This window comes from Nasonia vitripennis, unplaced genomic scaffold, assembly GCF_009193385.2.
Source record: "Nasonia vitripennis strain AsymCx unplaced genomic scaffold, Nvit_psr_1.1 unplaced0245, whole genome shotgun sequence".
Lineage (NCBI taxonomy): Eukaryota > Metazoa > Arthropoda > Insecta > Hymenoptera > Pteromalidae > Nasonia > Nasonia vitripennis.
The window spans coordinates 75439-100097 of NW_022280024.1; the positions used below are offsets into that span (position 1 = coordinate 75439).

Consider the following 24659-nt stretch of genomic DNA (forward strand, 5'->3'; position numbering starts at 1 on the left):
AATTTATTAGCTACGTTTACAACGTATGGATAACAATTTTTTGCAGGATCTAACCCAGGCTGGACCCCTTAATATCGGTGAACAGGTATGAAATCGGTTTAAAGCGCACCTTGAGCAAGATATGACTTCACACTTACAAACCTGTATCATTATATTATGATTCTTGTTTAAAACTTATAAAATCCCTTGCAGAAATTGTCTAATGTTATAGTTTACAAAAGTTATCTCTGTATTTTTGTCAATATACGTTAATGAATTGCGTAAATCAGATTTGAAAATGTCAAACATTATAGTTCAGTCGCTAAGCTATAGAATCAGCTAACTAGTAGTTACAAGAAATAAGATTGCACTTTTCGAAAAACTTTTGTTTAATGCACACTTTTCGTACCGTCGTTGTGTAATCTACGATGTGCATGTATAAAATAAAATACATACATATATTTACTAAAATCTTATCGATTATTTCAGGAGGTTTTGTTGCTACAACAAAAATTTAGGCGATTCTGTAATATTAAAATTCTATTCTTTGCTATACATTTATTTTTCCCAACTCAGACATGAAATGGACCCTTTTTTATGCCAGAAAGTAGCATAGAAAATCGTGCATTTCGAGCGTGGTTGGAAAAGTTCGAGTTGAAGCGGGAAGAAAAAAAATTGTCAAGCGGGGAGAAAATTATTTTTGAGAAATTGGGCTTGGCCAATTATTTTTCTCCCCGCTGTTTATTTTTCCCCGCTAAAGCGATTGAGCTGATTGATAATCGAGATGTACAGAGACGCGAATGTTTGAACTTAAAAAAATTGAAAATATTAACATTTTCAACAACATTGTGCACAACTCGAAATGCACGATCACCAACGTTACTTTCATGCCCACGTTGAGAAAAATACGGTGTGGGACATGGGGAGAAAGGTATTTCAGACTCGGGTGAGGTGTTTTTAAAATCGCTTATTTTCTCCCCTTGTCGCACAATGTACTATTATAACTTAAATTATAGTATACTAGCGCGCCACACGCGGCCTTACGGCCGCTGACGCTCGCCCGATCCACCGGCGCTCGCTTCGCGCGAGCGTCAGGCAATCGATTAAAGCTTTTGGGACAGATAGGGTGTGTCACAACGAAATTGTTATTCAATTATATGTACCAAAAATCGTGAATGTATAAGCGTTTTGAAAAAATGTTTGTCATGGTAAGAAGGTGTGTTTCCAAAATATCTAAAACTTTTACATTTAAGGTTTTTATGTAAAATGTATAGCCTCAAAGTTTTAAGATAAATACTGGTTTATTGCTATAAAAAAATCGATTTTGGCCGGTTAACTCAAATTAAAAGCATTTTCATGTTTAAGTGTCCATAGGAAAAAGTTGTATTTTCTCGAAATCTACAACTTTTCTATTTAACTTTTTTTTTGTAGAATGCATAGAATTCGAGTTTATTTATTTATTTATTCCAGAATAGTACAGAGTGTAACTAGTTGATATAGTCACTCAGTACCTTGCAGAGGTAAATAATGTTACCTGTTCGTAAGCACTGGCATTACATAAGAAAATACAAAATTAAAAAATACTTAAAACTAGAAAAACTTACATTCTTACTCTACTATATATATGTATATGTTACAAACTAAAAGCATCAATCATGCTTATTATTGAGCGTTTCACAAATAACTTGCTTATATTTTATTTCGCACGCAATATTAACAAATTCATTTTAAATAATTCATATGTTAAATTATAGCATAATAGTCAACAATTCATTATAATCCACTTCTTGATTAAATTCTTATCCGATGGTTTATTTATATCTACTACTTTAAGGCTAATTGATAGCGCATTATATGTAATGATTACTTTGTTAATACTTTTTTTGTCACTGACGCTTTTATAACTTTTAGGTACAATTAAACTCTTTTTCCTAGTAACACTTGTAGAACTAAAGTACTGGGTTTTGAGGTCGTTATAATGAAGCCTTATTGCTTCGAAGATAAAGAGTTGTTCTAGGTTTAGAGGGCTGTCATGTACGTTGAAATTGTTCTTATTAATTATCTTCAATATTTTACTTTATAATTTTTGCACCAAATCTCGATTATTTTTATACAGTCCAGGGGTATCTCCTTCAAGATACCATTAATATATAATATAAATAGTAGTGGCCCCAGGATAGTACCCTGGGGGACACCTGTGTTTATTAACAAAAAATCATTTCTTCTATCTTCGATTTTAACTGTCTGGTATCTATTATCAAGATAGCCTGAATGAAGATCCAAAGCCTGACTTCTAATGCCTGTACAGTAAAGTTTCTTAAGTAGTAATTCATGATCGAACGTATCGAAAGCCTTGGTCACATCAAGAAAAGTTACAATTGTTGGTATATTCCTATCCAAATTATTATACAATACTTCAGTAATATAATTTAACGCATCCTTTGAGCCAATATTTTTCCTAAATCCAAATTCATGCTTGGATAAAATATTATTTTTATGGCTATATTCATACAACCTATTGTATATTATTGTTTCAAACATTTTTGCAATGTTAGATATGAGTGAAATCGGCCTGTATTTATTATTGATGCTATGCTTCTCACCTGCTTTATATACTGGTACGATTTCAGCCTTATTCAATGCATCCGGCCAAATCGCAATTTCAATACACATATTGAAAATATGTGTTAATGGTACCGAAATACAACATTCAAGAATCTTTAAGGTCTTACTATTTATTTTATCAACACCATCGCTTTTTAGCTTCAAATTGTTGATTATATTTATTACCTCACTCGTACTTGTAGGTTTAAGAAATATTGAATTTGGATTTGTATCTGGTTGTTTGAGTTCGACATTTTTTGGTTTCACTATATCATCAGACAATTTGCGGCCAATATCACAAAAAAAATTGTTCATTCTCTTAGCTATCTCTACTTTATCAGTAATGTTATTATCATTAACCTTGATATAACTTATGGTATTACTATTTGTCTGCTTTCCCATTTTGTTGTTTATGATACCCCAAAGTTTTTTAGGATTGTTTACATTATTTTGAACTAGCTTTGCATCATATTTAATTTTAGAATCTTTGATAACTTTATCTAACATTTTAGCATAGTTTTTGTGATTCAGTTTGAGTTGATCATTTGAAATATCCATCTTCCATAAGTTATATAAAAGTTCTTTGGTTTTACATGATTTAATTATTCTATCAGTAATCCAATTCTTCTTACCCTGCTGTTTATTTTTCCTTTTTTTCTATTTAGCTTGCTCTACACATAGCCTAATCTTATCTATTAATTTATTTATAGCTATATTTGGATCTTGCATTGATAATATTTCAGTCCAGTTAATGGTAGTCGCGATATGTTTTATTTTGTTGTAGTTTAATAATTCTATAGGTTTAATTTGTTCTGTTTTCATTTTGTTGACTGCAATAAAAATAGAGTAGTGGTCAGTTATTGTAGCTTTGACTTTATAAGTAATTGTGTCAATGTTATTAGTTTTTATAAATATATTGTCAATGCAGGATCCTTTGGCTAAGCCTATGGGTGGTCTAGTTACACCAACAAATCCAGGTTTATAACCTTTTTCTAGAAAATTGCACAGAAATTCCTGGCTCATGCAATCGCATTCTAACAGATCAACATTAAAATCGCCAATTACAAGATGATTTTTTATGTTTTTCTTTTTGATTAAGTATTTATTTAGATACATTATAAATTCAGTCTTTGGTATTTCGTGAGATCTGTATATGGACGATATTTCAATATTACTATTCTATTTAACTTGATTCTAGTATTTACAATCTTAATTCTACCATATTTAACTACTTCGGTATTTTGTACTAAATTATTATTAACAAAGACTATAACTCCATCATTTTTATTTAACCTACTATCGTTGTAATAGCAATCATATTTCCTGTGGACCCTATCAGTTCATATATACTATGATTAACTTGTTCGAAAGTTTCAGTGCATATTACAACAGACGGTTTGATACTTGGACTCTCAAATAAAATTTTAACTTTATCGAAATTAGCATTCATACTTCTAACATTTAGGTGCATAATTAAATCATTTTTATTACTAATCAATTTGTTAAAATTATTAATACTATTACAAGTTCTCTCTTTCTGAATTGAATCTTTACTTATAGTATCTAAATATTCGAAAGTAGCTATGTTATCTATTTAAATTTAATAATCAGAGAGAGAGAGAGAGAGAGAGAGAGAGAGAGAGAGAGAGAGAGAGAGAGAGAGAGAGAGAGGGAGAGAGAGAGAGAGAGAGGGAGAGAGAGAGAGAGAGTATTTAATTTAGACTAAAAACACATAACGATCAATGGTGGTTTCAAAAGACTTTCCGGTGGTTTTGAAGGCTATTCTTTCTTAGTTAGATCACGAAGGTAGTCAGACGCCGATGGCTCTAAGACTGTACGTTTCGATGCTTCGTCGTCATCCATGCTCAGAAAGCAAATCAACCCGTTGAGTTACTCCGGGCGACAACTCTCATAAATTTAGGACATACCTAACAATAGGATCTCATGTAACACTTACAGGAAAACTTCTTTTTGATGATTTACTCGAGATCTTGTATAAGATGAATATATGAAATGATGAATATGAACAAAACATTTTTTCAAGTTAATCATAAGTTCTTATATGAGAATTTATATAAGATCTCATGTAAGAACTTGTAAAAGATCTTACTTAATATCTTATGTAAAATCACAAATCTGATGTATCTTTGTATTATGATTCTAATTCCTTCTTAAAAATTTACGAAATTCTTAAAAGAATTGTCAAATGTTTGTAGCTTACAAAAGTTTCTCCATATATTCTCATAAATATATACATTAGTAAATGTAGTGAAATCAGTTTTGAGAAGGTCAAGCATTACAGATCAGCAGGTAAGCTAGAATCAATCATAACTAATAGTTATGAAAAGTAAGATAGTTGCACTTTTCGAAATTATTATTTTAACTCACACTTGCCGTCCCGTCGTCTTATGGTTTATCGATGAAACACTCAAATTATTGGTTTTGAGGTGTGCCTAAATCTGTTAAATGATACGAATTAAAACTGAAACATTTTTACTTTGATTGATTCTAGCTTACCTGCTGATATGTAATGCTTGACCTTCTCAAAACTGATTTCACTCCATTTACTAATGTATATATTTATGAGAATATATGGAGAAACTTTTGTAAGCTACAAACATTTGACAATTCTTTTAAGAATTTCGTAAATTTTTAAGAAGGAATTAGAATCATAATACAAAGATACATCAGATTTGTGATTTTAGATAAGATATTAAGTAAGATCTTTTATTAACTGATAATCAGCTGATTATCATTAGCATTTTATCTTATATGAACGCATATTTGTAACCATCAGCTTAAATAAAAATATGACGTTTTGGCATGATTATCAGCTAATTATCAGCTAATAATCAGTTGATTGCCATCTGCTTTTTTTCAGTAGGGCATGTACCTTTCAAACATATAGTGGGTGATGATGATGATGAGAATGATCTAAAATGCATAAAGAACATGAGATTTTTCAATTGGGTATGATGCAAGCGCATGCTGCGCAACAAAGTACGACTCGGCGAACGCTTATTGCGGATTCATCTCGCCGCTCGCGTTCAAACTTGTGCGTCTATGATGGCTTTTAAATGCGTTCTGTAGAGTGTTAAAAGGGGTAATTTATTTCCCACCTAGACGATGTAAAAGCGTTGCGTTATGTAGCACTATAATAATGAAAAATACTATTACATAGCTGTACATATTATACTTATAAACTTGAAGGAATTTTATTATATTTTCCATTTTTAATACATCAATGTTAAATCTAAAAGTTTGATAGAATATTCTGATTTTAGGTACCTTAACAGGAGCTAATCTGTCATTAGCAGAAGCAACATTGGATAATGAATCATCTTCAAATACAGCTACTAGGGAACACAATACTGATCATCAGAACCATCACCAAGAACGACATGAAAACCAAGAAGTGGCTACATCTACAACTGTATCTTCTAATTTTCCAACAGTTCAAGATCACGAAGAAAAATGTAACGTTCTGCAAGGAGGTGTAATTTTATATTCATCTCCACATTCTTCTACTTCAATTTCTTCGGCTCCTTCGACGAGTGTCAATGTTTGTAATATGCCTACATTAAGATATAGTGCAGTTTTCGCAACGGCTTGCACACAAGCATCAGCATTAAATAATCTCCATAATCAGCAGGCGCATTCACAACAATCACAAGTTATACAACCTCAATCAAATCAAGATCTTTGGGGATCCTTACCATCCCCAACTCTTAATTTGAGTAATCAATCATTTCTTCATTCATCATCTTTGCAAACTGGGTCATACGGGTCTGATACTATTGAACTTTTACAAGTAGATTCAAAACCACCTATAGTCACTAATTATCACGATTCAGCTAATTCAGTTCCAAGTAACTGGTTAATTTCCCACGATGAACCCTATGAATCTAATATTTTATCTCATCACGTGATTCAACATCATCAGCAAGGTACTATTTTAAAACAAGAACCAAATAGTACCTATTCACATACGATTTCACAACAATCTATTCAACAACCAACTTCAACTAATAATGGTGGAGTACAACTTGCTGAATACAATCCCAGTACCTCAAAAGGTCATGAAATTTTATCTCAGGTATATCAACAAAGTACAATACCTTTAAGATTAGTACCTGTCAAACCAAGAAAATATCCAAATCGACCTAGTAAAACTCCTGTTCACGAACGTCCATATGCTTGTCCTGTAGATGGATGTGATCGTCGATTTTCTAGGAGTGATGAACTTACTAGACATATTCGTATACATACAGGGCAAAAACCATTCCAGTGTCGTATTTGCATGCGCTCTTTTTCAAGAAGCGATCATTTAACAACTCATGTGCGTACACATACAGGTGAAAAACCATTCTGCTGTGATCAATGTGGACGTAAGTTTGCTAGAAGTGATGAGAAAAAAAGGCATGCTAAAGTGCACCTTAAACAAAGACTTAAACGTGAGGGAAATCATACTAATGCGCGAAACAGTCAAATTCCCATGCATTGTGTTCCGCCTAGCAATCAATAATAATCGAGACTTTTTTAATGGTCAAATAACTTCCATGAAAAACAATGTTCAGTTTCGCGTGTAAATAAACTGTTTATTATTAAGAATTGTGTGTACGTAGTATGAATGATGAAAAAAGTGTGCAAAATGTTTTTACAGATGTATATTTTCGATTATAAATGTATATATGATTAATCAAGTGTAAATATTGGAATATTGTACAAGTCTATATGTTTTAAATTTATTATCGAAAAATATATTACTTATGATTCTTACCCAATATATTATAGACATTTTATATATATATATATATATGTGTATGTATGCATTTATGGGGGGGGGGGCGTGAGTGCATCGTTCTGCATAATGAAAAAAAGAATTTTTTTATCTAAAAATTGTAAAAATGTGTTCACATAATATGTAATATTTTAAGAACCATGTTATAATTCCTTTGACTCTTTGTCTACTAAGTTAAGCTCTGTCGAAGTTGCCTTAACAAAATTTAATAATGTATTTGCTTCAATTGTTTCATTTTGCTTGTTATGGATATAATAATCATATAATAATGTCTGCATGACAGAATTTTTCACAAACTATACATGTTTTTTTTTATTTCTACATTTTTATAAAAAAAAATCCAAGCTTATGCAAGTTTATAAATTTTTAATAAAACCTTTATTTTAAAAAGTCAAGATTATTTTTCATTTAGATAAAGTATCAACGCTAAACGTATTAAAAATAGCTTTATCGTATATTTAGATGAATTAATTCAGAATAGTTGTAGACTTGGATCTTTTTTTAAATTTCACACTTGAAAAAGTCCCGGGCATCCGCAGTACAAATCGCCGATAACCAGCGCCCCGCCAGATTTTCATACAGAGGAGCCACGAATTTCGGACTCCAGCGGCCTGAAATCGCTGTGCTGCCGTTCAGTAAGCAACGGGAGGGGAGAGGATCTCTTCGAAGAGCAAAAAAGTGCGCGTAAGAGGTCGGTATAAAGAAGGGAGGAAGCGTGGCTACATAACCTCACTTTTAACCTTCTGCGCATTCGATGTGGGTCTACCGTGCATCTGCTTTGTTTTAGTACGATTTCCGGGCCCCTGGAGTCCGAAAATCATCGGCACGGAACTACACGTCGTTTCGTGGAGTGGAAGCACAGGCTCGTGCCGCGGGTGCCCGAGACTTTTTTCAGTGCACGCTTTCATATTTTATAACATATATTATTTCGTATAATTATAAATAAAAAACTAAAAACAATTATGTATCAATTAATGTTTTCACACTGATAACTGTGTATAATATATAGATATATATATATATATTTATATATTTATATATTTATTACATAAATTTATGCATAAACTGCACAGCTCTCTCTTTTTGAGCCAGGAATTTTCGATTTTATCTGAACGGAGCGTTTGAGGTTAGGAACCTTTGTCACCTTTCACCGCAGGCTGGCCTTCATACTCGCAGAGTTCGTCAGCAATACAGTCAGCTCACTCTTTACTCTGGTCGCCTGCCATATCCATCCGCCTTCTTAGTTGTGTCACAACTGGTCATCGCTGTCCTCGCCTGGTCAAGCACGTCTCAGGGTAGTGCAAATCTCGAAGTTTTGGTGTGCATGGCTATGAATGATTTGTGAAATAGCTTTGAGCCTTGGTCGCCTGCGTATCTACGTGGCATCATTGATACCACTTGCGGCCAAGCCCTTCTCACGCACTCGGTCTTTTTTAACCGCCATCGCGCTCCGAGTGTGTTATTGCATTTTTCCGTGCTCTTAGTGAATCTTCCACCTCACGCTGTAAAAAATTTCCTTAAACCCAGCTACCCCATGCTCACCAAAGGTAATAATTTATTTAAACAACACCTCGGCACATCGGAAGAAGGCGAGCTGTGCGAGGATAAAATCAAAAACCAAAGCGCTTAAACCCAACTACACCACGCTTCCTCAGGGTAATAATTTATTTAAACAACACCTCGGCACTTCGGGAGAAGGCGAGCGGTGCGAGGATAAAACCTGAAACCAATGCGCTCAAACCCAGCTACCCCATGCTCCCTAAAGGTAATAATTCATTAAAACAACACCTAGGCACATCGAAGGAAGGCGAGCGTAGCGAGGATAAAATCTGAAATCAAAGCGCTTAAAATCAGCTACCCCATGCTCCCCAAATGTAATAATTTATTTTAACAACGCCTAGGCACATTGAAAAAAGGCGAGCAAAGTGAGGATAAAATCATAAATCAAAGTGCTTATACCTAGCTTCCCCTGCTCCCCAAAGGTAATAATTTATTTAAACAACACCGCGGCACATTTAAGAAAGGCAAGCTGAGCGAGTATAAAACCTGAAACGAACGCGCTCAAACCCAGCTACCACATGCTCACCAAAGTTAATAATTCATTAAAACAACACCTGGGTACATCGAAGGAAGTCGAGCGTAGCGAGGATAAAATCTCAAACCAAAGCTCTTAAAACCAGCTACCCCATGCACCCAAAGGTAATAATTTATTTAAACAACACCTCGGCACATTCAAGAAAGGCGAGCATAGCGAGAATAAAATCTGAGACCAAAGTGCTTAAACCCAGCTACCCCATGCTCCCTAAAGGTAATAATTCATTAAAACAACACCTAGGTACATCGGGAGAAGGCGAGCGGTGCGAGGATACAACCTGAAATCAAAGCGCTTAAACCTAGCTTTCCCTGCTCGACAAAGATAATAATTTATTTAAACAACACCTCGGCACATCGAAGGAAGGCGAGCAAAGTGAGGATAAAATCATAAATCAAAGTGCTTATACCTAGCTTCCCCTGCTCCACAAAGGTAATAATTTATTTAAACAACACCGCGGCACATTTAAGAAAGGCAAGCTGAGCGAGTATAAAATCTGAAACCAAAGCGCTTAAAACCAGCTACCCCATGCACCCATAGGTAATAATTTATTATAACAACGCCTAGGCTCATTGAAAAAAGGTGAGCAAGGTGAGGATAAAACCTGAAACCAAAGCGCTTAAACCTAGCTACCCTATGCTCCCCAAAGGTAAGAATTCATTAAAACAACACCTAGGCACATCGAAGGAAGGCGAGCGTAGCGAGGATAAAATCTGAAATCAAAGCGCTTAAAATCAGCTACCCCATGCACCCAAAGGTAATAATTTATTTTAACAACGCCTAGGCGCATTGAAAAAAGGCGAGCAAGGTGAGGATAAAATCTGAAACCAAAGTGCTTATACCTAGCTTCCCCTGCTCCCCAAAGGTAATAATTTATTTAAACAACACCTCGGCACATTCAAGAAAGGCGAGCATAGCGAGAATAAAATCTGACTCCAAAGTGCTTAAACCCAGCTACCCTATGCTCCCCGAGAGTAATTATTTATTTTAACAACAACTAGGCACATCGAAGGAAGGCGAGCGTAGCGAGGATAAAATCTGAAACCAAAGCGCTTAAAACCAGCTACCCCATGCACCCAAATGTAATAATTTATTTTAACAACGCCTAGGCTCATTGAAAAAAGGCGAGCAAGGTGAGGATAAAATCAAAAACCAAAGCGCTTAAACCCAACTACACCACGCTTCCTCAGGGTAATAATTTATTTAAACAACACCTCGGCACTTCGGGAGAAGGCGAGCGGTGCGAGGATAAAATCATAAATCAAAGTGCTTATACCTAGCTTCCCCTGCTCCCCAAAGGTAATAATTTATTTAAACAACACCGCGGCACATTTAAGAAAGGCAAGCTGAGCGAGTATAAAACCTGAAACGAACGCGCTCAAACCCAGCTACCCCATGCTCCCCAAATGTAATAATTTATTTTAACAACGCCTAGGCACATTGAAAAAAGGCGAGCAAAGTGAGGATAAAATCATAAATCAAAGTGCTTATACCTAGCTTCCCCTGCTCCCCAAAGGTAATAATTTATTTAAACAACACCGCGGCACATTTAAGAAAGGCAAGCTGAGCGAGTATAAAACCTGAAACGAACGCGCTCAAACCCAGCTACCACATGCTCACCAAAGTTAATAATTCATTAAAACAACACCTGGGTACATCGAAGGAAGTCGAGCGTAGCGAGGATAAAATCTCAAACCAAAGCTCTTAAAACCAGCTACCCCATGCACCCAAAGGTAATAATTTATTTAAACAACACCGCGGCACATTTAAGAAAGGCAAGCTGAGCGAGTATAAAACCTGAAACGAACGCGCTCAAACCCAGCTACCACATGCTCACCAAAGTTAATAATTCATTAAAACAACACCTGGGTACATCGAAGGAAGTCGAGCATAGCGAGAATAAAATCTGAGACCAAAGTGCTTAAACCCAGCTACCCCATGCTCCCTAAAGGTAATAATTCATTAAAACAACACCTAGGTACATCGGGAGAAGGCGAGCGGTGCGAGGATACAACCTGAAATCAAAGCGCTTAAACCTAGCTTTCCCTGCTCGACAAAGATAATAATTTATTTAAACAACACCTCGGCACATCGAAGGAAGGCGAGCAAAGTGAGGATAAAATCATAAATCAAAGTGCTTATACCTAGCTTCCCCTGCTCCACAAAGGTAATAATTTATTTAAACAACACCGCGGCACATTTAAGAAAGGCAAGCTGAGCGAGTATAAAATCTGAAACCAAAGCGCTTAAAACCAGCTACCCCATGCACCCATAGGTAATAATTTATTATAACAACGCCTAGGCTCATTGAAAAAAGGTGAGCAAGGTGAGGATAAAACCTGAAACCAAAGCGCTTAAACCTAGCTACCCAATGCTCCCCAAAGGTAAGAATTCATTAAAACAACACCTAGGCACATCGAAGGAAGGCGAGCGTAGCGAGGATAAAATCTGAAATCAAAGCGCTTAAAATCAGCTACCCCATGCACCCAAAGGTAATAATTTATTTTAACAACGCCTAGGCGCATTGAAAAAAGGCGAGCAAGGTGAGGATAAAATCTGAAACCAAAGTGCTTATACCTAGCTTCCCCTGCTCCCCAAAGGTAATAATTTATTTAAACAACACCTCGGCACATTCAAGAAAGGCGAGCATAGCGAGAATAAACTCTGACTCCAAAGTGCTTAAACCCAGCTACCCTATGCTCCCCGAGAGTAATTATTTATTTTAACAACAACTAGGCACATCGAAGGAAGGCGAGCGTAGCGAGGATAAAATCTGAAACCAAAGCGCTTAAAACCAGCTACCCCATGCACCCAAATGTAATAATTTATTTTAACAACGCCTAGGCTCATTGAAAAAAGGCGAGCAAGGTGAGGATAAAATCTGAAACCAAAGCGCTTAAACCCAACTACACCACGCTTCCTCAGGGTAATAATTTATTTAAACAACACCTCGGCACTTCGGGAGAAGGCGAACGGTGCGAGGATAAAATCTGAAATCAAAGCGCTTAAAATCAGCTACCCCATGCTCCCCAAATGTAATAATTTATTTTAACAACGCCTAGGCACATTGAAAAAAGGCGAGCATAGTGAGGATAAAATCATAAATCAAAGTGCTTATACCTAGCTTCCCCTGCTCCCCAAAGGTAATAATTTATTTAAACAACACCTCGGCACATCGGGAGAAGGCGAGCGGTGCGAGGATAAAACCTGAAACGAACGCGCTCAAACCCAGCTACCACATGCTCCCCAAAGTTAATAATTCATTAAAACAACACCTAGGTACATCGAAGGAAGTCGAGCGTAGCGAGGATAAAATCTGAAACCAAAGCGCTTAAAACCAGCTACCCCATGCACCCAAAGGTAATAATTTATTTAAACAACACCTCGGCACATTCAAGAAAGGCGAGCATAGCGAGAATAAAATCTGAGACCAAAGTGCTTAAACCCAGCTACCCCATGCTCCCTAAAGGTAATAATTCATTAAAACAACACATAGGCACATCGGGAGAAGGCGAGCGGTGCGAGGATAAAACCTGAAACCAATGCGCTCAAACCCAGCTACCCCATGCTCCCTAAAGGTAATAATTCATTAAAACAACACCTAGGCACATCGAAGGAAGGCGAGCATAGCGAGGATAAAATCTGAAACCAAAGCGCTTAAAATCAGCTTCCCCTGCTCCCCAAAGGTAATAATTCATTAAAACAACAACTAGGCACTTCGAAGGAAGGCGAGCAAAGTGAGGATAAAAGCATAAATCAAAGCGCTTAAACCTAGCTTTCCCTGCTCGACAAAGGTAATAATTTATTTAAACAACACCTCGGTACATTTAAGAATGGCAAGCTGAGCGAGTATAAAATCTGGAACCAAAGCGCTTAAAACCAGCTACCCCATGCTCACCAAAGGTAATAATTTATTTAAACAACACCTAGGCACATCGAAGGAAGGCGAGCGTAGCGAGGATAAAATCAAAAACCAAAGCTCTTAAACCAATCTACACCACGCTTCCTCAGGGTAATAATTTATTTAAACATCACCTCGGCACATTCAAGAAAGACGAGCATAGCGAGGATAAAATCTGAAACCAAAGTGTTTAAACCCAGCTACCCTATGCTCCCCAAAGGTAAGAATTCATTAAAACAACACCTAGGCACATCGAAGGAAGGCGAGCGTAGCGAGGATAAAATCTGAAATCAAAGCGCTTAAAATCAGCTACCCCATGCACCCCAAATGTAATAATTTATTTAACAACGCCTAGGCACATAGATAAAAGGCGAGCATATGAGGATAAAATCATAAATCAAAGTGCTTATACCTAGCTTCCCCTGCTCCCCAAAGGTAATAATTTATTTAAACAACACCTCGGCACATCGGGAGAAGGCGAGCGGTGCGAAGATAAAACCTGAAACTAACGCGCTTAAACCCAGCTGCCCTATGCTCCCCGAGAGTAATTATTTATTTTAACAACACCTAGGCACATCGAAGGAAGGCGAGCGTAGCGAGGATAAAATCTGAAACCAAAGCGCTTATAGCTAGCTTCCCCTGCTCCCCAAAGGTAATAATTTATTTAAACAACACCTCGGCACATTCAATTAAAGCGAGCATAGCGAGAATAAAATCTGAGACCAAAGTGCTTAAACCCAGCTACCCTATGCTCCCCGAGAGTAATTACTTATTTTAACAACACCTAGGCACATCGAAGGAAGGCGAGCGTAGCGAGGATAAAATCTGAAACCAAAGCGCTTATAGCTAGCTTCCCCTGCTCCCCAAAGGTAATAATTTATTTAAACAACACCTCGGCACATTCAATTAAAGCGAGCATAGCGAGAATAAAATCTGAGACCAAAGTGCTTAAACCCAGCTACCCTATGCTCGCCGAGAGTAATTATTTATTTTAACAACACCTAGGCACATCGAAGGAAGGCGAGCGTAGCGAGGATAAAATCTGAAACCAAAGCGCATAAAATCAGCTACCCCATGCACCCAAAGGTAATAATTTATTTTAACAACGCCTAGGCGCATTGAAAAAAGGCGAGCAAGGTGAGGATAAAATCTGAAACCAAAGTGCTTATACCTAGCTTCCCCTGCTCCCCAAAGGTAATAATTTATTTAAACAACACCTCGGCACATTCAAGAAAGGCGAGCATAGCGAGAATAAACTCTGACTCCAAAGTGCTTAAACCCAGCTACCCTATGCTCCCCGAGAGTAATTATTTATTTTAACAACAACTAGGCACATCGAAGGAAGGCGAGCGTAGCGAGGATAAAATCTGAAACCAAAGCGCTTAAAACCAGCTACCCCATGCACCCAAATGTAATAATTTATTTTAACAACGCCTAGGCTCATTGAAAAAAGGCGAGCAAGGTGAGGATAAAATCTGAAACCAAAGCGCTTAAACCCAACTACACCACGCTTCCTCAGGGTAATAATTTATTTAAACAACACCTCGGCACTTCGGGAGAAGGCGAACGGTGCGAGGATAAAATCTGAAATCAAAGCGCTTAAAATCAGCTACCCCATGCTCCCCAAATGTAATAATTTATTTTAACAACGCCTAGGCACATTGAAAAAAGGCGAGCATAGTGAGGATAAAATCATAAATCAAAGTGCTTATACCTAGCTTCCCCTGCTCCCCAAAGGTAATAATTTATTTAAACAACACCTCGGCACATCGGGAGAAGGCGAGCGGTGCGAGGATAAAACCTGAAACGAACGCGCTCAAACCCAGCTACCACATGCTCCCCAAAGTTAATAATTCATTAAAACAACACCTAGGTACATCGAAGGAAGTCGAGCGTAGCGAGGATAAAATCTGAAACCAAAGCGCTTAAAACCAGCTACCCCATGCACCCAAAGGTAATAATTTATTTAAACAACACCTCGGCACATTCAAGAAAGGCGAGCATAGCGAGAATAAAATCTGAGACCAAAGTGCTTAAACCCAGCTACCCCATGCTCCCTAAAGGTAATAATTCATTAAAACAACACATAGGCACATCGGGAGAAGGCGAGCGGTGCGAGGATAAAACCTGAAACCAATGCGCTCAAACCCAGCTACCCCATGCTCCCTAAAGGTAATAATTCATTAAAACAACACCTAGGCACATCGAAGGAAGGCGAGCATAGCGAGGATAAAATCTGAAACCAAAGCGCTTAAAATCAGCTTCCCCTGCTCCCCAAAGGTAATAATTCATTAAAACAACAACTAGGCACTTCGAAGGAAGGCGAGCAAAGTGAGGATAAAAGCATAAATCAAAGCGCTTAAACCTAGCTTTCCCTGCTCGACAAAGGTAATAATTTATTTAAACAACACCTCGGTACATTTAAGAATGGCAAGCTGAGCGAGTATAAAATCTGGAACCAAAGCGCTTAAAACCAGCTACCCCATGCTCACCAAAGGTAATAATTTATTTAAACAACACCTAGGCACATCGAAGGAAGGCGAGCGTAGCGAGGATAAAATCAAAAACCAAAGCTCTTAAACCAATCTACACCACGCTTCCTCAGGGTAATAATTTATTTAAACATCACCTCGGCACATTCAAGAAAGACGAGCATAGCGAGGATAAAATCTGAAACCAAAGTGTTTAAACCCAGCTACCCTATGCTCCCCAAAGGTAAGAATTCATTAAAACAACACCTAGGCACATCGAAGGAAGGCGAGCGTAGCGAGGATAAAATCTGAAATCAAAGCGCTTAAAATCAGCTACCCCATGCACCCCAAATGTAATAATTTATTTAACAACGCCTAGGCACATAGAAAAAAGGCGAGCATATGAGGATAAAATCATAAATCAAAGTGCTTATACCTAGCTTCCCCTGCTCCCCAAAGGTAATAATTTATTTAAACAACACCTCGGCACATCGGGAGAAGGCGAGCGGTGCGAAGATAAAACCTGAAACTAACGCGCTTAAACCCAGCTGCCCTATGCTCCCCGAGAGTAATTATTTATTTTAACAACACCTAGGCACATCGAAGGAAGGCGAGCGTAGCGAGGATAAAATCTGAAACCAAAGCGCTTATAGCTAGCTTCCCCTGCTCCCCAAAGGTAATAATTTATTTAAACAACACCTCGGCACATTCAATTAAAGCGAGCATAGCGAGAATAAAATCTGAGACCAAAGTGCTTAAACCCAGCTACCCTATGCTCCCCGAGAGTAATTACTTATTTTAACAACACCTAGGCACATCGAAGGAAGGCGAGCGTAGCGAGGATAAAATCTGAAACCAAAGCGCTTATAGCTAGCTTCCCCTGCTCCCCAAAGGTAATAATTTATTTAAACAACACCTCGGCACATTCAATTAAAGCGAGCATAGCGAGAATAAAATCTGAGACCAAAGTGCTTAAACCCAGCTACCCTATGCTCGCCGAGAGTAATTATTTATTTTAACAACACCTAGGCACATCGAAGGAAGGCGAGCGTAGCGAGGATAAAATCTGAAACCAAAGCGCATAAAACCAGCTACCCCATGCACCCAAAGGAAATAATTTATTTTAACAACGCCTAGGCTCATTGAAAAAGGGCGAGCAAGATGAGGATAAAATCTGAAACCAAAGCGCTTAAACCCAACTACACCACGCTTCCTCAGGGTAATAATTTATTTAAACAACACCTCGGCACTTCGGGAGAAGGCGAACGGTGCGAGTTTAAAATCTGAAATCAAAGCGCTTAAAATCAGCTACCCCATGCTCCCCAAATGTAATAATTTATTTAACAACGCCTAGGCACATTGAAAAAAGGCGAGCATAGTGAGGATAAAATCATAAATCAAAGTGCTTATACCTAGCTTCCCCTTCTCCCCAAAGGTAATAATTTATTTAAACAACACCTCGGCACATTTAAAAAAGGCAAGCGGAGCGACGATAAAATCTGAAGCTAAATCGCTTAAACCCAGCTACCCCATGCTCACCAAAGGTAATAATTTATTTAAACAACACCTAGGCACATCGAAGGAAGGCGAGCGTAGCGAGGATAAAATCAAAAACCAAAGCTCTTAAACCAATCTACACCACGCTTCCTCAGGGTAATAATTTATTTAAACATCACCTCGGCACATTCAAGAAAGACGAGCATAGCGAGGATAAAATCTGAAACCAAAGTGTTTAAACCCAGCTACCCTATGCTCCCCAAAGGTAAGAATTCATTAAAACAACACCTAGGCACATCGAAGGAAGGCGAGCGTAGCGAGGATAAAATCTGAAATCAAAGCGCTTAAAATCAGCTACCCCATGCACCCCAAATGTAATAATTTATTTAACAACGCCTAGGCACATAGGAAAAAGGCGAGCATATGAGGATAAAATCATAAATCAAAGTGCTTATACCTAGCTTCCCCTGCTCCCCAAAGGTAATAATTTATTTAAACAACACCTCGGCACATCGGGAGAAGGCGAGCGGTGCGAAGATAAAACCTGAAACTAACGCGCTTAAACCCAGCTGCCCTATGCTCCCCGAGAGTAATTATTTATTTTAACAACACCTAGGCACATCGAAGGAAGGCGAGCGTAGCGAGGATAAAATCTGAAACCAAAGCGCTTATAGCTAGCTTCCCCTGCTCCCCAAAGGTAATAATTTATTTAAACAACACCTCGGCACATTCAATTAAAGCGAGCATAGCGAGAATAAAATCTGAGACCAAAGTGCTTAAACCCAGCTACCCTATGCTCCCCGAGAGTAATTATTTATTTTAACAACACCTAGGCACATCGAAGGAAGGCGAGCGTAGCGAGGATAAAATCTGAAACCAAAGCGCTTATAGCTAGCTTCCCCTGCTCCCCAAAGGTAATAATTTATTTAAACAACACCTCGGCACATTCAATTAAAGCGAGCATAGCGAGAATAAAATCTGAGACCAAAGTGCTTAAACCCAGCTACCCTATGCTCGCCGAGAGTAATTATTTATTTTAACAACACCTAGGCACATCGAAGGAAGGCGAGCGTAGCGAGGATAAAATCTGAAACCAAAGCGCTTAAAACCAGCTACCCCATGCACCCAAAGGAAATAATTTATTTTAACAACGCCTAGGCTCATTGAAAAAGGGCGAGCAAGATGAGGATAAAATCTGAAACCAAAGCGCTTAAACCCAACTACACCACGCTTCCTCAGGGTAATAATTTATTTAAACAACACCTCGGCACTTCGGGAGAAGGCGAACGGTGCGAGTTTAAAATCTGAAATCAAAGCGCTTAAAATCAGCTACCCCATGCTCCCCAAATGTAATAATTTATTTAACAACGCCTAGGCACATTGAAAAAAGGCGAGCATAGTGAGGATAAAATCATAAATCAAAGTGCTTATACCTAGCTTCCCCTTCTCCCCAAAGGTAATAATTTATTTAAACAACACCTCGGCACATCGGGAGAAGGCGAGCGGTGCGAGGATAAAATTTGAAACCAAAGCGCTTAAAATCAGCTTCCCTTGCTCCCCAAAGGTAATAATTCATTAAAACAACACCTCGGCACATTTAAAAAAGGCAAGCGGAGCGACGATAAAATCTGAAGCTAAATCGCTTAAACCCAGCTACCCCATGCTCACCAAAGGTAATAATTTATTTAAACAACACCTCGGCACATCGAAGGAAGGCAAGCTGAGCGAGTATAAAATCTGAAAGCAAAGCGCTTAAACCCGGCTACCCCATGCTCACCAAAGGTAATAATTTATTTAAACAACACCTCGGCACATTTAAGAAAAGCAAGCTGAGCGAGTATAAAATCTGAAACCAAAGCGCTTAAAATCAGCTTCCCCTGCTCCCCAAAGCTAATAATTTATTTAAACAACACCTCGGCACATTTAAGAAAGGCAAGCTGAGCGACTATAAAATCTGAAAGAAAAGCGCTTAAACCCAGCTACCCCATGCTCACCAAAGGTAATAATTCATTAAAACAACACATAGGCACTTCGAAGGAAGGCGAGCAAAGTGAGGATAAAAGCATAAATCAAAGCGCTCAAACCCAGCTACCCTATGCTCCCCAAAGGTAAGAATTCATTAAAACAACACCTAGGCACATCGAAGGAAGGAGAGCGGAGCGAGGATAAAATCAAAAACCAAAGCGCTTAAACCAATCTACACCACGCTTCCTCAGGGTAATAATTCATTAAAACAACACCTAGGCACATCGAAGGAAGGAGAGCGGAGCGAGGATAAAATCAAAAACCAAAGCGCTTAAACCAATCTACACCACGCTTCCTCAGGGTAATAATTTATTTTAACAACACCTAGGCACATCGAAGGAAGGCGAGCGTAGCGAGGATAAAATCTGAAACCAAAGCGCTTATAGCTAGCTTCCCCTGCTCCCCAAAGGTAATAATTTATTTAAACAACACTTCGGCACATTCAATTAAAGCGAGCATAGCGAGAATAAAATCTGAGACCAAAGTGCTTAAACCCAGCTACCCTATGCTCCCCGAGAGTAATTATTTATTTTAACAACACCTAGGCACATCGAAGGAAGGCGAGCGTAGCGAGGATAAAATCTGAAACCAAAGCGCTTAAAACCAGCTACCCCATGCACCCAAAGGTAATAATTTATTTTAACAACACCTAGGCACATCGAAGGAAGGCGAGCGTAGCGAGGATAAAATCTGAAATCAAAGCGCTTAAAATCAGCTACCCCATGCACCCAAAGGTAATAATTTATTTAAACGAAACCTAGGCACATTGAAGGAAGGCGAGCGGAGCGAGGATAAAATCAAAAACCAAAGCGCTTAAACCAATCTACACCACGCTTCCTCAGGATAATAATTTATTTAAACATCACCTCGGCACATTCAAGAAAGACGAGCATAGCGAGGATAAAATCTGAAACCAAAGTGTTTAAACCCAGCTACCCTATGCTCCCCAAAGGTAAGAATTCATTAAAACAACACCTAGGCACATCGAAGGAAGGCGAGCGTAGCGAGGATAAAATCTGAAATCAAAGTGTTTAAACCCAGCTACCCTATGCTCCCCAAAGGTAAGAATTCATTAAAACAACGCCTAGGCACATAGAAAAAAGGCGAGCATATGAGGATAAAATCATAAATCAAAGTGCTTATACCTAGCTTCCTCTGCTCCCCAAAGGTAATAATTTATTTAAACAACACCTCGGCACATCGGGAGAAGGCGAGCGGTGCGAGGATAAAACCTGAAACTAACGCGCTTAAACCCAGCTGCCCTATGCTCCCCAAAGGTAAGAATTCATTAAAACAACACCTCGGCACTTTCAATTAAAGCGAGCATAGCGAGAATAAAATCTGAGACCAAAGTGCTTAAACCCAGCTACCCTATGCTCCCCGAGAGTAATTATTTATTTTAACAACACCTAGGCACATCGAAAGAAGGCGAGCGTAGCGAGGATAAAATCTGAAACCAAAGCGCTTATAGCTAGCTTCCCCTGCTCCCCAAAGGTAATAATTTATTTAAACAACACCTCGGCGCATTCAATTAAAGCGAGCATAGCGAGAATAAAATCTGAGACCAAAGTGCTTAAACCCAGCTACCCTATGCTCCCCGAGAGTAATTATTTATTTTAACAACACCTAGGCACATCGAAGGAAGGCGAGCGTAGCGAGGATAAAATCTGAAACCAAAGCGCTTAAAACCAGCTACCCCATGCACCCAAAGGTAATAATTTATTTTAACAACACCTAGGCACATCGAAGGAAGGCGAGCGTAGCGAGGATAAAATCTGAAACCAAAGCGCTTAAAACCAGCTACCCCATGCACCCAAAGGTAATAATTTATTTAAACAACACCTAGGCACATCGAAGGAAGGCGAGCGTAGCGAGGATAAAATCTGAAATCAAAGCGCTTAAATCAGCTACCCCATGCACCCCAAAGGTAATAATTTATTTAAACAACACCTAGGCACATGAAGGAAGGCGAGCGTAGCGAGGATAAAATCATAAACCAAAGCGCTTATACCAGCTTCCCCTGCTCCCCAAAGGTAATAATTTATTTAAACAACACCTCGGCACATTCAAGAAGGCGAGCTAGCGAGGATAAAATCTGAAACCAAAGTGCTTAAACCCAGCTACCCTATGCTCCCCGAGAGTAATTATTTATTTTAACAACACCTAGGCACATCGAAGGAAGGCGAGCGTAGCGAGGATAAAATCTGAAACCAAAGCGCTTAAAACAGCTTCCCCTGCTCCCAAAGGTAATAATTTATTAAACAACACCTGGCACATAAAAAGGCGAGCAGCGAGATAAAATCTGAAACCAAAGCGCTTAAACCCAGCTACCCATGCTCCCAGGTAATAATTTATTTAAACAACACCTAGGCACATCGAAGAAGGCGAGCGTAGCGAGGATAAAATCTGAAACCAAAGCGCTTAAAATCAGCTACCCCATGCTCCCCAAAGGTAATAATTTATTTAACAACACCTAGGCACATGAAAAAGGCGAGCTAGGAGGATAAAATCATAAATCAAAGCGCTTAAACCAGCTTCCCCTTCCCCAAAGGTAATAATTTATTTAAACAACACCTCGGCACATCGAAGAAGGCGAGCGTAGCGAGGATAAAATCTGAAACCAAAGCGCTTAAACCAGCTACCCATGCTCCCAAAGGTAATAATTCATTAAAACAACACCTCGGCACATTAAAAAGCGAGCGAGCGAGGATAAAATCTGAAACCAAAGTGCTTAAACCCAGCTACCCATGCTCCCAAAGGTAATAATTATTAAACAACACCTAGGACATCGAAGGAAGGCAAGTGAGGATAAAATCTAAACAAAGGCTTAAACCCGCTACCCATGCTCACCAAAGGTAATAATTTATTTAAACAACACCTCGGCACATTTAAGAAAGCAAGCTGAGCGAGTATAAAATCTGAAACCAAAGCGCTTAAAATCAGCTTCCCCTGCTCCCCAAAGCTAATAATTTATTTAAACAACACCTCGGCACATTTAAGAAAGGCAAGCTGAGCGACTATAAAATCTGAAAGAAAAGCGCTTAAACCCAGCTACCCCATGCTCACCAAAGGTAATAATTCATTAAAACAACACATAGGCACTTCGAAGGAAGGCGAGCAAGTGAGGATAAAAGCATAAATCAAAGCGCTCAAACCCAGCTACCCTATGCTCCCCAAAGGTAAGAATTCATTAAAACAACACCTAGGCACATCGAAGGAAGGAGAGCGGAGCGAGGATAAAATCAAAACCAAAGCGCTTAAACCAATCTACACCACGCTTCCTCAGGGTAATAATTCATTAAAACAACACCTAGGCACATCGAAGGAAGGAGAGCGGAGCGAGGATAAAATCAAAAACCAAAGCGCTTAAACCAATCTACACCACGCTTCCTCAGGGTAATAATTTATTTTAACAACACCTAGGCACATCGAAGGAAGGCGAGCGTAGCGAGGATAAAATCTGAAACCAAAGCGCTTATAGCTAGCTTCCCCTGCTCCCCAAAGGTAATAATTTATTTAAACAACACTTCGGCACATTCAATTAAAGCGAGCATAGCGAGAATAAAATCTGAGACCAAAGTGCTTAAACCCAGCTACCCTATGCTCCCCGAGAGTAATTATTTATTTTAACAACACCTAGGCACATCGAAGGAAGGCGAGCGTAGCGAGGATAAAATCTGAAACCAAAGCGCTTAAAACCAGCTACCCCATGCACCCAAAGGTAATAATTTATTTTAACAACACCTAGGCACATCGAAGGAAGGCGAGCGTAGCGAGGATAAAATCTGAAATCAAAGCGCTTAAAATCAGCTACCCCATGCACCCAAAGGTAATAATTTATTTAAACGAAACCTAGGCACATTGAAGGAAGGCGAGCGGAGCGAGGATAAAATCAAAAACCAAAGCGCTTAAACCAATCTACACCACGCTTCCTCAGGATAATAATTTATTTAAACATCACCTCGGCACATTCAAGAAAGACGAGCATAGCGAGGATAAAATCTGAAACCAAAGTGTTTAAACCCAGCTACCCTATGCTCCCCAAAGGTAAGAATTCATTAAAACAACACCTAGGCACATCGAAGGAAGGCGAGCGTAGCGAGGATAAAATCTGAAATCAAAGTGTTTAAACCCAGCTACCCTATGCTCCCCAAAGGTAAGAATTCATTAAAACAACGCCTAGGCACATAGAAAAAAGGCGAGCATATGAGGATAAAATCATAAATCAAAGTGCTTATACCTAGCTTCCCTGCTCCCCAAAGGTAATAATTTATTTAAACAACACCTCGGCACATCGGGAGAAGGCGAGCGGTGCGAGGATAAAACCTGAAACTAACGCGCTTAAACCAGCTGCCCTATGCTCCCCAAAGGTAAGAATTCATTAAAACAACACCTCGGCACTTTCAATTAAAGCGAGCATAGCGAGAATAAAATCTGAGACCAAAGTGCTTAAACCCAGCTACCCTATGCTCCCCGAGAGTAATTATTTATTTTAACAACACCTAGGCACATCGAAAGAAGGCGAGCGTAGCGAGGATAAAATCTGAAACCAAAGCGCTTATAGCTAGCTTCCCCTGCTCCCCAAAGGTAATAATTTATTTAAGCAACACCTCGGCGCATTCAATTAAAGCGAGCATAGCGAGAATAAAATCTGAGACCAAAGTGCTTAAACCCAGCTACCCTATGCTCCCCGAGAGTAATTATTTATTTTAACAACACCTAGGCACATCGAAGGAAGGCGAGCGTAGCGAGGATAAAATCTGAAACCAAAGCGCTTAAAACCAGCTACCCCATGCACCCAAAGGTAATAATTTATTTTAACAACACCTAGGCACATCGAAGGAAGGCGAGCGTAGCGAGGATAAAATCTGAAATCAAAGCGCTTAAAATCAGCTACCCCATGCACCCAAAGGTAATAATTTATTTAAACGAAACCTAGGCACATTGAAGGAAGGCGAGCGGAGCGAGGATAAAATCAAAAACCAAAGCGCTTAAACCAATCTACACCACGCTTCCTCAGGATAATAATTTATTTAAACATCACCTCGGCACATTCAAGAAAGACGAGCATAGCGAGGATAAAATCTGAAACCAAAGTGTTTAAACCCAGCTACCCTATGCTCCCCAAAGGTAAGAATTCATTAAAACAACACCTAGGCACATCGAAGGAAGGCGAGCGTAGCGAGGATAAAATCTGAAATCAAAGCGCTTAAAATCAGCTACCCCATGCACCCCAAATGTAATAATTTATTTAACAACGCCTAGGCACATAGAAAAAAGGCGAGCATA

General features: G+C 38.8%; 1 protein-coding gene across 1 annotated transcript in view; it reads left to right on the plus strand.

Annotated features, from left to right (window-relative positions):
* LOC103317637 (transcriptional regulator prz1) overlaps positions 1–8334 on the plus strand; it is a 41130-nt gene extending 32796 nt beyond the window's left edge. Inside the window, exon 2 of the mRNA XM_031933426.2 lies at positions 5868–8334. Within this exon, the coding sequence (XP_031789286.1) occupies positions 5868–7108 (1241 nt within the window). The 3' untranslated portion in view covers positions 7109–8334. The remainder of the gene's footprint in view (positions 1–5867) is intronic.
* Positions 8335–24659: the final 16325 nt, after the last annotated feature.